Consider the following 14,486-nt stretch of genomic DNA (forward strand, 5'->3'; position numbering starts at 1 on the left):
CAGTGCCGAATCGCAAAAAGTGGCCTGGGTGTAAGACAGCAAAATCCTCCGGTGGTAAAGTGGTTAAAAAAAAACTCCCTGCGAAGAAAACAATTCATACTTACCTGTCCCACAGCCAATGCTGATGTTTTTGACTTTTGCTAAGCTTGTTAAAACATTTTCAACATCCAAACACAATTCAAAAATCAGCAAACAAAATGATACAAGTGCAATCAATGGAAGGAGCAAAGAATCTGTGTGTGATGAAGCAGGTTTACATCTGGTTGCTGACATTCTATCATTGGTGGAAATCTTACTCTTGAAGATGTACGGAGCTGTAAGAGCTCTGTGTGGGTGCCGATTCTGAGATACATACAGTAACACAGGCAGAATTACCTGGGTCAGGCTCTGGTTGTGGAGTGACAACTGTCTGATGCAACTGTTTACAGCGACGCTGCTTCTTCCAGGAGCCAAATCCTCCTCTGTCATTTCCACCCAACCGAGAGAGCGCACAGAAAATTTCTGAAATGGACCAACAGAATGAAAGCATAAATAGGGATCACTCTTGTGAATAAAAATTGTATGACTGACTCCAAACACTCATTCATTGATGGCTGTTATGGTGCGAGAGCGAGGGAGAGCAAGAGAGCGAGAGCGAGGGAGAGCGCAAGAGAGCACGAGGGGGAGAGAGAGCGCAAGAGAGCACGAGGGGGAGAGAGAGCGCAAGAGAGAGCGAGGGGGAGAGAGAGAGAGCGAGGGGGAGAGAGAGAGAGCGAGGGGGAGAGAGAGAGAGCGAGGGGGAGAGAGAGAGAGCGAGGGGGAGAGAGAGAGAGCGAGGGGGGGAGAGAGAGAGAGAGCGAGGGGGGGAGAGAGAGAGAGAGCGAGGGGGGAGAGAGAGAGAGAGCGAGGGGGGGAGAGAGAGAGAGCGAGGGGGAGAGAGAGAGCGAGGGGGAGAGAGAGAGAGAGCGAGGGGGAGAGAGAGAGAGAGCGAGGGGGAGAGAGAGAGAGAGCGAGGGGGAGAGAGAGAGAGAGCGAGGGGGAGAGAGAGAGAGAGCGAGGGGGAGAGAGAGAGAGCGAGGGGGAGAGAGAGAGAGAGAGAGCGAGGGGGAGAGAGAGAGCGAGGGGGAGAGAGAGAGAGAGAGCGAGGGGGAGAGAGAGAGCAAGAGCGAGGGGGAGAGAGCGAGCAAGAGCGAGGGGGAGAGAGAGAGCGAGCAAGAGCGAGGGGGAGAGAGAGAGCGAGCAAGAGCGAGGGGGAGAGAGAGCGAGCAAGAGCGAGGGGGAGAGAGAGAGAGAGCAAGAGCGAGGGGGAGAGAGAGAGCAAGAGCGAGGGGGAGAGAGAGAGAGAGCAAGAGCGAGGGGGAGAGAGAGAGAGCGCAAGAGCGAGGGGGAGAGAGAGAGCGCAAGAGCGAGGGGGAGAGAGAGAGAGCAAGAGCGAGGGGGAGAGAGAGAGAGCAAGAGCGAGGGGGAGAGAGAGAGAGCAAGAGCGAGGGGGAGAGAGAGCGAGCAAGAGCGAGGGGGAGAGAGAGCGAGCAAGAGCGAGGGAGAGAGAGAGAGAGCAAGAGCGAGGGGGAGAGAGAGAGAGAGCAAGAGCGAGGGAGAGAGAGAGAGCAAGAGCGAGGGAGAGAGAGAGAGCAAGAGCGAGGGAGAGAGAGAGCAAGAGCGAGGGAGAGAGAGAGAGCAAGAGCGAGGGAGAGAGAGAGCAAGAGCGAGGGAGAGAGAGAGAGAGAGAGAGAGAGAGCAAGAGCGAGGGAGAGAGAGAGAGAGAGAGAGAGAGAGCAAGAGCGAGGGAGAGAGAGAGAGAGAGAGAGAGAGAGCAAGAGCGAGGGAGAGAGAGAGAGAGAGAGAGCAAGAGCGAGGGAGAGAGAGAGAGAGCAAGAGCGAGGGAGAGAGAGAGAGAGAGCAAGAGCGAGGGAGAGAGAGAGAGAGAGCAAGAGCGAGGGAGAGAGAGAGAGAGAGAGCAAGAGCGAGGGAGAGAGAGAGAGAGAGAGCAAGAGCGAGGGAGAGAGAGAGAGAGAGAGCAAGAGCGAGGGAGAGAGAGAGAGAGAGAGAGCAAGAGCGAGGGAGAGAGAGAGAGAGAGAGAGCAAGAGCGAGGGAGAGAGAGAGAGAGAGAGAGAGCAAGAGCGAGGGAGAGAGAGAGAGAGCAAGAGCGAGGGAGAGAGAGAGAGAGCAAGAGCGAGGGAGAGAGAGAGAGAGAGCAAGAGCGAGGGAGAGAGAGAGAGAGAGCAAGAGCGAGGGAGAGAGAGAGAGCGAGCAAGAGCGAGGGAGAGAGAGAGAGCAAGAGCGAGGGAGAGAGAGAGAGCAAGAGCGAGGGAGAGAGAGAGAGCAAGAGCGAGGGAGAGAGAGAGAGCAAGAGCGAGGGAGAGAGAGAGAGCAAGAGCGAGGGAGAGAGAGAGAGCAAGAGCGAGGGAGAGAGAGAGAGCAAGAGGGAGGGAGAGAGAGAGCAAGAGCGAGGGAGAGAGAGAGCAAGAGGAGGGAGAGAGAGAGCAAGAGGAGGGAGAGAGAGCAAGAGCGAGGAAGAGAGCCACACTTGGCATTAAATGGATATACATATCCATCCCTAATAAACCAAATGATAATCATAAAATAGGTGAAACACCAAAAATCTCCGGAGAGAGAGAGAGATAGTTGTACAACTTATTTACGAGAGTTAAAAATGCAACTAGAGATTATGGATGGACCCTCTGCACACTGCTACCGTGTTTCCCCCAAAATAAGACCTACTGTTATTTTCAGGGAGGGCTGCAATATAAGCCCTACCCCGAAAATAAGCCCTAGTTTAGGGTTTGTAAAATCCTAGAATCCACTTTATTACGGTTTTATATAATGTCCGATGTGTTTCTGTAATCCAACTGTGTGAAATACCTCCGGTACAGCGCTGCACGGCGCTCAGCTGATTCCCGCTCTGCTCTTTTCCTCTTCTCATAGCTGTCAGCAGGGGATCTCAGCCCCTCCCCTCTGCTTTTTTTTTCAGAGCGAGTCACAGAAGCACCGAGCATTATAATAGTGTGAAATACCTTCGTTACCTTCCGTGACCCCCAGCTTTCTGCGGGGGGAGAAAAGAAGGAAGAGCAGCAAGAAATCAGCTGAGCGTTGAGTGGCGCTGTACTGAAGGTATTTCACACCATTATAATATAATGCTCAGCGCTTCTGTGATGCGCTCTGAGGGGAGGGGCTGAGATCTCCTATTGACAGCTATGAGAAGAGAAAGAGAGGAGAGCAGAGCGGGAGATTAGCTGAGCGGCGCTGTACTGAAGGTATTTCACACTATTATAATATTATGCTCGGCGCTTGTGACCAGCTCTGAGGGGAGGGGCTGAGATCTATTGACAGCTATGAGAAGAGAAAGAGAGGAGAGCAGAGCGGGAGATTAGCTGAGCGGCGCTGTACTGAAGGTATTTCACACTATTATAATATTATGCTCGGCGCTTGTGACCAGCTCTGAGGGGAGGGGCTGAGATCTATTGACAGCTATGAGAAGAGAAAGAGAGGAGAGCAGAGCGGGAGATTAGCTGAGCGGTGCTGTACTGAAGGCATTTCACACTATTATAATATTATGCTCGGTGCTTCTGTGATGTGCTCTGAGGGGAGGGGCTGAGATCTCCTATTGACAGCTATGAGAAGAGAAGGAGAGGAGAGCAGAGCAGGAGATTAGCTGAGCGGCGCTGTACTGAAGGTATTTCACACTATTAGATTACAGAAACACATCGGATATTATATAAAACAGTCATAAAGTGGATTTTAGGATTTTACAAACACTAAACAAGGTTCGCACAGGGGTATCCTGACAGACAGGGAGGGAGATAAGACCTACCCCGAAAACAAGCCCTACTGTGTCTTTTGGTGCCAAAATTAATATAAGACCCGGACTTCTTTTCGGGGAAACACGGTCTATAACACCCTTTCTAGCAAACTTTGCAATACATAACAGGGATTTTGAGGTCACACTAGGGATTGACCGATTATCGGCAACACCAATATATCGGGGGCCGATATGCACTTTCCCCGATATATCGAAATTGGCCTTTGGATTTACCGATATTGCCGATATTTAGGGAAAGTGCTTATGCCGGGGTGATGCCTGCAGCTAGAGGCATCACCCCGGTACCAGCGTCCATAGCCGACGGTCGGCCAGACTTGTAATGACAACCGATGCGGCTGAGAAGCCGCTCGGCTGTCATTACAAGGAGTGGGAGGGGATGTCCCCCCCCCTCCTGCCGCCTTCCGTGGCTCGCCCGGGTCTCCCGTCCCACCGGGAGACCCGGGCATCCTACCTCCACTGCCGAAGAGAAGACCTGGCGTACTGTGTCTCCATGTAAAAAATCCAGGAAGCAATGTCATGATATCACTTCCGGGTACTCTGCGCCGAATTGAAAAAAACGGACAGCATTCAAAACAGCCAAACTTGGCGTTTTGAATGCTTTTCGGTGCCGAGGAGGGGTTTGGGGTCTTTTAGATCCCCAGATCCCTCCACAAGAGTACCTTTAGAAAAAAAAAATGTTTACATGTCCGAAAATATCGGCAAATATCGGCCGATACCGATATCGGCATTAAAAACAATATCGGTCGATCACTAGTTCACACATTTTGCAATACATCTTTAAGCTGGCCAACTGCATAGTATTCCTTCTATGGCCAGTCCTACTCTGCTCTGCCACTGCTATGGTGGACACAAAACCAACATGGGGCAAACAGACACAAAATGGGGGAGAGCTACAAGGTTAAGGTCTGGCCACTGACCAGAAATAGGACTCAGTGCTCAGATCCCAAAAGCTTGTACATGCATATAATCTATCGGTGCCAAAGTAGTGTGACCAAATGTTAACACTAGAAATTCTCTATGCTGTCAAAGAAAATTGAATAGTCTATGGCCTGCTTTAGGGAGAAGGATACAGAGGAAGAACTGAGAACAGAGGACATTTAAAGCAGAGATACCTGTGGCTCAGGCTCTGAGTTCTGTATGGGCTCCTGTTCCTCTCCTGGCTCGGCAGAACTGGAATAAGAGAAGCCAGTTATAGAGAGCGTTTACTGGATTCTCTATAATAACAGTCTCTGATCGTTACTGAAACACCTCATTCATCAGCTATAGAAGGGGCAGACATTGCAGCTTTTCTAGAAGCACACAGCTAATATATAATGTGCTTAAAGCACCTGTCTTTACCATGGAGGGGACACTCACCTGAGACTCAGATCATTGATGTGGAAGGTCACCTCCTCAGCGTCATTGTGGCTGTAATCTGACAGCTGCTCCTGTGATGTCTCCTGCAGGAAATGTTCCACACAGGTCAGTAAAATGAAGAGCGAGTCGTCCATTAAACACAATCAGAGATGATCCCAATGCTGATCACACACAGTGCAACCAAATGGATTAAAACACCACATCATCATGGACATTTTCCATTGATTAAGGGCCGAATCACCCTGGTGCCTTAGCGCCAATTTTGATCTGCACTCTGAACCCACAAGGGCACCACAGCTCCGATGAGCACTGCAGCCCACCATAACACACAGCAAGGCACCACAATGCATTGTGCTGAGCTGCATCAGGAAATACCCAAACATTGGACACAAATTTTTGTCCAGTTTTGTGTGCTGGCAACCCATTCAAAACAAATGGTCTACTGCAGGGGTCTTCAAACTACGCCCCTCCAGTTGTTCAGGAACTACAATTCCCATCATGCCTAGTCATGTCTGTGAATATCAGAGTTTTACAATGCCTCATGGGATGTGTAGTTCCGCAAGAGCTGGAGGGCCGTAGTTTCAGGATCCCTGCTCTACTGCAACGCAAAGGCATGTTTAACCACTTTACCACCGGAGGATTTTGCTGTCTTATGTCCAGGCCACTTTTTGCGATTCGGCACTGTGCGACAATTGCGCGGTCATGCAATGCCGTACCCAAACTAAATTTACATCCTTTTTTCCCCACAAACAGAGCTTTCTTTTGGTGGTATTTGATCACCTGTGCGATTTTTACTTTTTGCGCTATAAACAAAAAAAAGAGCGAAAATTTTGAAAAAATAACAATATTTTTCACATTTTTTTATATGAAATCCCCCCCCCCCAAAAAAAATGTAAAAATCTCATTTTTTTTATCATTTTAGGCCAATTTGTTTTCTGCTACATATTTTTGGTAAAAAAAAAAAAAAAATTGCAATAAGTGTATTTTGATTGGTTTGCGCAAAAGTTATTGCGTTTACTAACTAAGGGAAAGAATTCTGTCGTTTTCGGTGTTTTTTTTTTTTTTAACGAGGCGGCGATCTGCAATTTTTTTTTTGCGGGACTGCGACATTGCGGCGGACAGATCGGACCCTTGACTGACATTTTTGACACTTTTGGGGGTACCAGTGACATTACTACAGTGCTATAAATATGCACTGTTAATGTAAAAATGACACTGGCAGGGAAGGGGTTCATTTTTATTGGTGATCAAGGGGTTAATGTATGCCTGGTGCTTACTGACGTGTGTGGGGGGAGGGGACTGAGTGACATAAGGACAGATCGCAGGTTCAGCTATGCTGAATCCTGCAATCTGACCCTGCCTGTCACTTAGGAGATCCGGCCGCTTTGTATACACAAGCGGGCGGATCTCCACACTCGATTCCCCGACGATCGGGGAAGAGCGGAGGTGATCACCGCTGATCCTCCCCTGGCCCGACTCCCGCTGTGACTGAAAACAGCGGGAGCGAGCCTCCGGCGGCGCGCGCGCCACCGAGAGAGGGGAATGTCTGGTGACGTAGGTCTACGTCGCCAGACGTTATCGAGCCACTTTGCCGCAGTAGAGCTCTAGTGAGCAGCGGTAAAGTGGTTAACCACTTTGATACTGGTCACTTTCACCCCCTTTTTGCCTAGGCCATTTTTCAGCTTTCAGAGTAGCCACACTCAAATTTTTTTCAGTAATTCAATTAAAAAAGTGAAACTCATTTTATATAAATAGGTTACACACAGAGTGATAGATTTCAAGCATTTCTTACTTTTAATTTTGATGATTATTGCTTACAGCTAGTGACACCCCAAAATTCAGTATCTCAGAAAATTCGAATATTGTAAAAAAAATGTCAATATTGTAGACTCATTGTGTCACTCTCTAATCAGCCAACACTGCGGATCTTCATAGGTTGTCTAAAACCTTTATTGCTGAAAGCTCACATCACAAAACAAGTACAAGATTACGAAGCCAAGCAGGATCCCTTAGTGCCTGACGAAGGGGTTCTGCGCAGCTCCGTAACTTTGCACTTGTGGTTTTGTGATGTCATCTTTCAGCAATAAAATCTTTAGATAACATATGAAGATCCATAGTGTGTTGGTGAGCATGTTCATTTACCATTAGGAACTCTGTCTTCAGAAATGCCATGCAGCCATCACTGGAGTGCATGTAGAAAAGAAGTGACAGCAAAGAGGTTGCAGGAGGACAATAGCACTGAGATGCAATAAAGGATGAAGGGGGGGGGGGGGGTGGATGACCGTCAGAATAAGGAACTAGGAGCAAGTACCTGCTGGAAAACGTACTTGGGTATAGATTTTGGGGGGGAAGCCCCACATCATTTTTTTTTTTTTTTACATTTTGTTTTTAACTGGTCGCCTTTTTTTTTTTTTTTACATCAGCTATTAGACAAAAAACAGGAAACTGGGGGAGAGAAAGGAGAGCCAGCCAGATCACACCGAGCGGGGATTTCCTGCTGTGACGCAGCTTGGATTGCCTGGTGGCTGCTGCCGAAAGTCCCGCCTCCTGGACCAGCTCCTATGATAGACAGCACACTGGTCCAATGCCATAAAATTGAAGTAGTGTGACGTCTATCATAGGAGCCGGTCCAGGAGGCAGGACTTTGACAGCAGCTGCCGGGCAATTCAAATCCAAGCTGTGTCACAGGAGAAGATCCCCGCTCTGTGTGATCCAGCCAGCTCTCATCCCTGTGCACTGGTGAGGCTGCGCTGACGGGCCCCGGTGAGGCTGCGCTGATGGGCCCCGGTGAGGCTGCGCTGATGGGCCCCCGGTGAGGCTGCGCTGATGGGCCCCCGGTGAGGCTGCGCTGACGGGCCCCGGTGAGGCTGCGCTGATGGGCCCCGGTGAGGCTGCGCTGATGGGCCCTGGTGAGGCTGCGCTGACAGAGCTGTTAATATTTATGTTGGTAACTTAATTCTGCATAAAACATTTAGCAGTGTAATTTCATGAGATCATTTACGAGAGCGTGTTTAGGGGCGGAATTAGGGGAGGGGCAGGGGTTGGGTGGGGCAACTGGTGGCAGGTAACTTCTAAGGCCTGGCTAGTAGCTCAGGACTTGAAATTTTGAGCCCTGCAATAGATTATACGTAAAAGTTCACGATCTTCATAGTCACTAGGTAAGTATTCCAGATATCAATATACATAATATCATATAGTCCACGCTCTGAACTCCACTACCACAAACAGAAACCTTTAGGCCCATTCTCATCTAGTACCCCATGACCCAGTAAGTGGGCCCATTCTCATCTAGTACCTTATGACCCAGTAAGTGGGCCCATTCTCATCTAGTACCCTATGACCCAGTAAGTGGGCCCATTCTCATCTAGTACCCTATGACCCAGTAAGTGGGCCCATTCTCATCTAGTACCTTATGACCCAGTAAGTGGGCCCATTCTCATCTAGTACCCTATGACCCAGAAAGTGGGCCCATTCTCATCTAGTACCCTATGACCCAGTAAGTGGGCCCATTCTCATCTAGTACCCTATGGCCCAGTAAGTGGGCCCATTCCCATCTAGCACCCTATGACCCAGAAAGTGGGCCCATTCTCATCTAGTACCCTATGGCCCAGTAAGTGGGCCCATTCTCATCTAGTACCCTATGGCCCAGTAAGTGGGCCCATTCCCATCTAGCACCCTATGACCCAGAAAGTGGGCCCATTCTCATCTAGTACCCTATGGCCCAGTAAGTGGGCCCATTCTCATCTAGTACCCTATGGCCCAGTAAGTGGGCCCATTCTCATCTAGTACCCTATGACCCAGAAAGTGGGCCCATTCTCATCTAGTACCCTATGACCCAGTAAGTGGGCCCATTCTCATCTAGTACCCTATGGCCCAGTAAGTGGGCCCATTCTCATCTAGTACCCTATGGCCCAGTAGGTGGGCCCATTCTCATCTAGTACCCTATGGCCCAGAAAGTGACCCTATGACCCAGTAAGTGGGCCCATTTTCATCTAGTACCCTATGACCCAGTAAGTGGGCCCATTCTCATCTAGTACCCTATGACCCAGTAAGTGGGCCCATTCTCATCTAGTACCCTATGACCCAGTAAGTGGGCCCATTCTCATCTAGTGCCCTATGACCCAGTAGGTGGGCCCATTCCCATCTAGTGCCCTATGACCCAGTAGGTGGGCCCATTCTCATCTAGTACCCTATGTCCCAGTAAGTGGGCCCATTCTCATCTAGTACCCTATGGCCCAGTAAGTGGGCCCATTCTCATCTAGTACCCTATGACCCAGTAAGTGGGCCCATTCCCATCTAGCACCCTATGACCCAGAAAGTGGGCCCATTCTCATCTAGTACCCTATGGCCCAGAAAGTGGGCCCATTCTCATCTAGTACCCTATGGCCCAGTAAGTGGGCCCATTCTCATCTAGTACCCTATGGCCCAGTAAGTGGGCCCATTCTCATCTAGTACCCTATGACCCAGAAAGTGGGCCCATTCTCATCTAGTACCCTATGACCCAGAAAGTGGGCCCATTCTCATCTAGTACCCTATGACCCAGTAAGTGGGCCCATTCTCATCTAGTACCCTATGGCCCAGTAAGTGGGCCCATTCTCATCTAGTACCCTATGGCCCAGTAAGTGGGCCCATTCTCATCTAGTACCCCATGACCCAGTAAGTGGGCCCATTCTCATCTAGTACCCCATGGCCCAGTAAGTGGGCCCATTCTCATCTAGTACCCTATGGCCCAGTAAGTGGGCCCATTCTCATCTAGTACCCTATGGCCCAGTAAGTGGGCCCATTCTCATCTAGTACCCTATGACCCAGTAAGTGGGCCCATTCTCATCTAGTACCCTATGACCCAGTAAGTGGGCCCATTCTCATCTAGTACCCTATGACCCAGTAAGTGGGCCCATTCTCATCTAGTACCCTATGACCCAGAAAGTGACCCTATGACCCAGTAAGTGGGCCCATTTTCATCTAGTACCCTATGACTCAGTAAGTGGGCCCATTCTCATCTAGTACCCTATGACCCAGTAAGTGGGCCCATTCTCATCTAGTACCCCATGACCCAGTAAGTGGGCCCATTCTCATCTAGTACCCTATGGCCCAGTAAGTGGGCCCATTCTCATCTAGTACCCTATGACCCAGAAAGTGGGCCCATTCTCATCTAGTACCCTATGACCCAGTAAGTGGGCCCATTCTCATCTAGTACCCTATGGCCCAGTAAGTGGGCCCATTCTCATCTAGTACCCTATGGCCCAGTAGGTGGGCCCATTCTCATCTAGTACCCTATGGCCCAGAAAGTGACCCTATGACCCAGTAAGTGGGCCCATTTTCATCTAGTACCCTATGACCCAGTAAGTGGGCCCATTCTCATCTAGTACCCTATGACCCAGTAAGTGGGCCCATTCTCATCTAGTACCCTATGACCCAGTAAGTGGGCCCATTCTCATCTAGTGCCCTATGACCCAGTAGGTGGGCCCATTCCCATCTAGTGCCCTATGACCCAGTAGGTGGGCCCATTCTCATCTAGTACCCTATGTCCCAGTAAGTGGGCCCATTCTCATCTAGTACCCTATGGCCCAGTAAGTGGGCCCATTCTCATCTAGTACCCTATGACCCAGTAAGTGGGCCCATTCCCATCTAGCACCCTATGACCCAGAAAGTGGGCCCATTCTCATCTAGTACCCTATGGCCCAGTAAGTGGGCCCATTCTCATCTAGTACCCTATGACCCAGTAAGTGGGCCCATTCTCATCTAGTACCCTATGACCCAGTAAGTGGGCCCATTCTCATCTAGTACCCTATGACCCAGAAAGTGACCCTATGACCCAGTAAGTGGGCCCATTTTCATCTAGTACCCTATGACTCAGTAAGTGGGCCCATTCTCATCTAGTACCCTATGACCCAGTAAGTGGGCCCATTCTCATCTAGTACCCCATGACCCAGTAAGTGGGCCCATTCTCATCTAGTACCCTATGGCCCAGTAAGTGGGCCCATTCTCATCTAGTACCCTATGACCCAGTAAGTGGGCCCATTTTCATCTAGTACCCTATGACCCAGTAAGTGGGCCCATTCTCATCTAGTACCCTATGACCCAGTAAGTGGGCCCATTCTCATCTAGTACCCTATGTCCCAGTAAGTGGGCCCATTCTCATCTAGTACCCTATGACCCAGTAAGTGGGCCCATTCTCATCTAGTACCCTATGACCCAGTAGGTGGGCCCATTCTCATCTAGTACCCTATGTCCCAGTAAGTGGGCCCATTCTCATCTAGTACCCTATGGCCCAGTAAGTGGGCCCATTCTCATCTAGTACCCTATGACCCAGTAAGTGGGCCCATTCCCATCTAGCACCCTATGACCCAGAAAGTGGGCCCATTCTCATCTAGTACCCTATGGCCCAGTAAGTGGGCCCATTCTCATCTAGTACCCTATGGCCCAGTAAGTGGGCCCATTCTCATCTAGTACCCTATGACCCAGAAAGTGGGCCCATTCTCATCTAGTACCCTATGACCCAGTAAGTGGGCCCATTCTCATCTAGTACCCTATGACCCAGTAAGTGGGCCCATTCTCATCTAGTACCCTATGACCCAGTAAGTGGGCCCATTCTCATCTAGTACCCTATGTCCCAGTAAGTGGGCCCATTCTCATCTAGTACCCCATGACCCAGTAAGTGGGCCCATTCTCATCTAGTACCCTATGACCCAGTAAGTGGGTGGGCTCATTCTCATCTAGTACCCTATGACCCAGTAAGTGGGCCCATTCTCATCTAGTACCCTATGACCCAGTAAGTAGGCCCATTCTCATCTAGTACCCTATGTCCCAGTAAGTGGGCCCATTCTCATCTAGTACCCTATGACCCAGTAAGTGGGCCCATTCTCATCTAGTACCCTATGTCCCAGTAAGTGGGCCCATTCTCATCTAGTACCCTATGACCCAGTAAGTGGGCCCATTCTCATCTAGTACCCTATGACCCAGTAAGTGGGCCCATTCTCATCTAGTACCCCATGACCCAGTAAGTAAGAACGGTTCTGAACTTCAGAGGACAAATAACCTACCTCCTCTGTCGGGGTGAGGTCAGTGGTAGGGGTATACATCTTAGGCTCCCCGTTGAGGTCAGATGGTGGCTCCCACTGTGTGGTCCCAGTGGGTACATGCCAGTAGTATGTTCCAGAAGTGTCCTGTACCCTCACCCACCCAGAGGGAAGGTCGGAGTCTGAGTCCATGGCATTCCTTGGCCAAAAACAATCTGTGGAGACAAAAATATTTCTTATAAAATATAGAACACTGTTACTTTCTAAAGGAAAAGGAATTGGCAGCACTCCAGGTTGAGTCAAAATCCAGATTTATTGACTGGACATCCAGATATGACAATCGTGACAAGGTAGACGCGTTTCACACACTGACTGTGTGCTTAATCATTAATGAATGAATGATAATTATGGTAATGATTAAGCACACAGTCCGTGTCTACCTTGTCACGATTGTCATGTTTGGATGTCCAGTCAATAAATCTGGATTTTGACTCAACCTGGAGTGCTGCCAATTCCTTTATCAAGTTTCCACGGAGGCGAGCCGGGGCATGCACCGGTGTGAGTCATCAGGCAATCACACCACCTTGAGCAGTGAGTTCTTGTCTTTTCAACTGTTACTTTCTGCTATAAAGCATTTTATTTATTTTTTTTATTGGATATCTTCATAAATTTAGGCCGATATGTATTCTGCTACGTTTTTGGTAAAAAAAAAAAAAAAAAAAAACCCCAAGTGTATATAGATTGTAGATGCTATAACTTTTGCATAAACCAAACTATTGAATATGTTTATAGAATGTGTATTTCTTTTTTTTTTTTTTTTTTTCTAGTAATGGCGGTGATCAGCCACTTATAGCGGGACTGCGATATTGTGGCAGAAAATCAGACAACGACACTTTTTTGGGAACTAGTGGTACTAATAGAGTGATCAGTGTTAAAAAAAAAACAAAGCGGGCGGATCTCCTAAGTGACAGACAGTGACAGATTGCAGGGTTCAGCACAGCTGAACTCGCGATCTGTCCCTGTGTCACTCAGTCCCCTCCCCCCACACACGTTAGTAAGCACCAGGCATACATTAACCCCTCCCTCTCCAATAAAATTAACCCCTTCCCTGCCAATGTCATTTTTACAGTAACAGTGCATATTTATAGCACTGATTACTGTAGTAATGTCACTGGTACCCCCAAAAGTGTCAAAAATTTCAGTCAAGGGTCCGATCTGTCCGCCGCAATGTCGCAGTCCAGCAAAAAAATAAAAAATAAATAAAAATCGCAGATCGCCGCCAAAAAAAACACCAAAAATGACAGAAATCTTTCCCTTAGTTAGTAAACACAATAACTTTTGCGCAAACCAATCAAATTACGCTTATTGCGATTTTTTTTTTTTACCAAACATAGGTAGCAGAAAACAAATTGGCCAAAAATTTAAAAAAAATTTAGATTTTTACATTTTTTTGGGGGGGAATTTCATATAAAAAAAAAAATGTGAAAAATATTTTTTCAAAATAAACGCTCTTTTTTTGTTTATAGCACAAAAAGTAAAAATCGCACAGGTGATCAAATACCACCAAAAGAAAGCTCTGTTTGTGGGGAAAAGAAGGACGTAAATTTCGTTTGGGTACGGCGTCGCACGACTGCACAATTGTCAGTTAAAGTCGCACAGTGCCGAATCGCAAAAAGTGGCCCAGACGTAAGACAGCAAAATCCTCCGGTGGTAAAATGGTTGAAGCTGAACTAAACCCTCCCATCATTTAGAGCCAAGGAAGCGGCCATTTTAGCTTTCAATTGATCAGCACATCATTAATGAAAAAAGCCATTTGAGAGCTCGACCGTTCGATTGAGATCACAAGGTAACTGAATTCTCAATCTCGGCATGCCTTAAAGGATATGTGAAGAAATTGGTCGCACACCACCATGGGATCCAATGAAGAGAAATTCCTTTATTCACATGAATGGTACAGCAGGGTAGGAAAGTAGACGCGTTTCACATGGTTTTTGGTAGTGAACAAGCACGTAGTATCCTTGTGAAACGCGTCTACTTTCCTACCCTGCTGTACCATTCATGTGAATAAAGGAATTTCTCTTCATTGGATCCCGTGGTGGTGTGCGACCAATTTCTTCACATATGCTTCTCCTGGTGGCGAGCCGTGGTTCAGCACCCACTTTGGATTGTGGACATTGATTGGCCTGAGCGGTGTTATCCTTCTTCACATGCCTTAAAGGAGTTGTAAAGTCAGGAAGGTTTTTTTATCTTAATGCATTCAGAAAAAAAGCCGCCTGTGTGTAGCAGCCTCCCCAGCCCCCCTAATACTTAC

The 14,486-nt window shown here is 48.4% G+C and overlaps 1 protein-coding gene across 1 annotated transcript in view; it reads right to left on the bottom strand.

The window, feature by feature from the left end:
* The window catches only part of APBB1 (amyloid beta precursor protein binding family B member 1), a 69,565-nt gene that overhangs the window by 31,601 nt on the left and 23,478 nt on the right, over window positions 1-14,486 (bottom strand). Inside the window, exons 3-6 of the mRNA XM_082245931.1 lie at window positions 12,200-12,390; window positions 5,157-5,239; window positions 4,913-4,970; window positions 376-501 (exon numbers count right to left, since the gene is read on the bottom strand). Of these exons, the coding sequence (XP_082102057.1) occupies window positions 376-501; window positions 4,913-4,970; window positions 5,157-5,239; window positions 12,200-12,390 (458 nt within the window). The remainder of the gene's footprint in view (window positions 1-375; window positions 502-4,912; window positions 4,971-5,156; window positions 5,240-12,199; window positions 12,391-14,486) is intronic.

The sequence above is a fragment of the Pelophylax lessonae genome, assembly GCF_965119305.1.
Source record: "Pelophylax lessonae genome assembly, chromosome: 2".
NCBI lineage: Eukaryota > Metazoa > Chordata > Amphibia > Anura > Ranidae > Pelophylax > Pelophylax lessonae.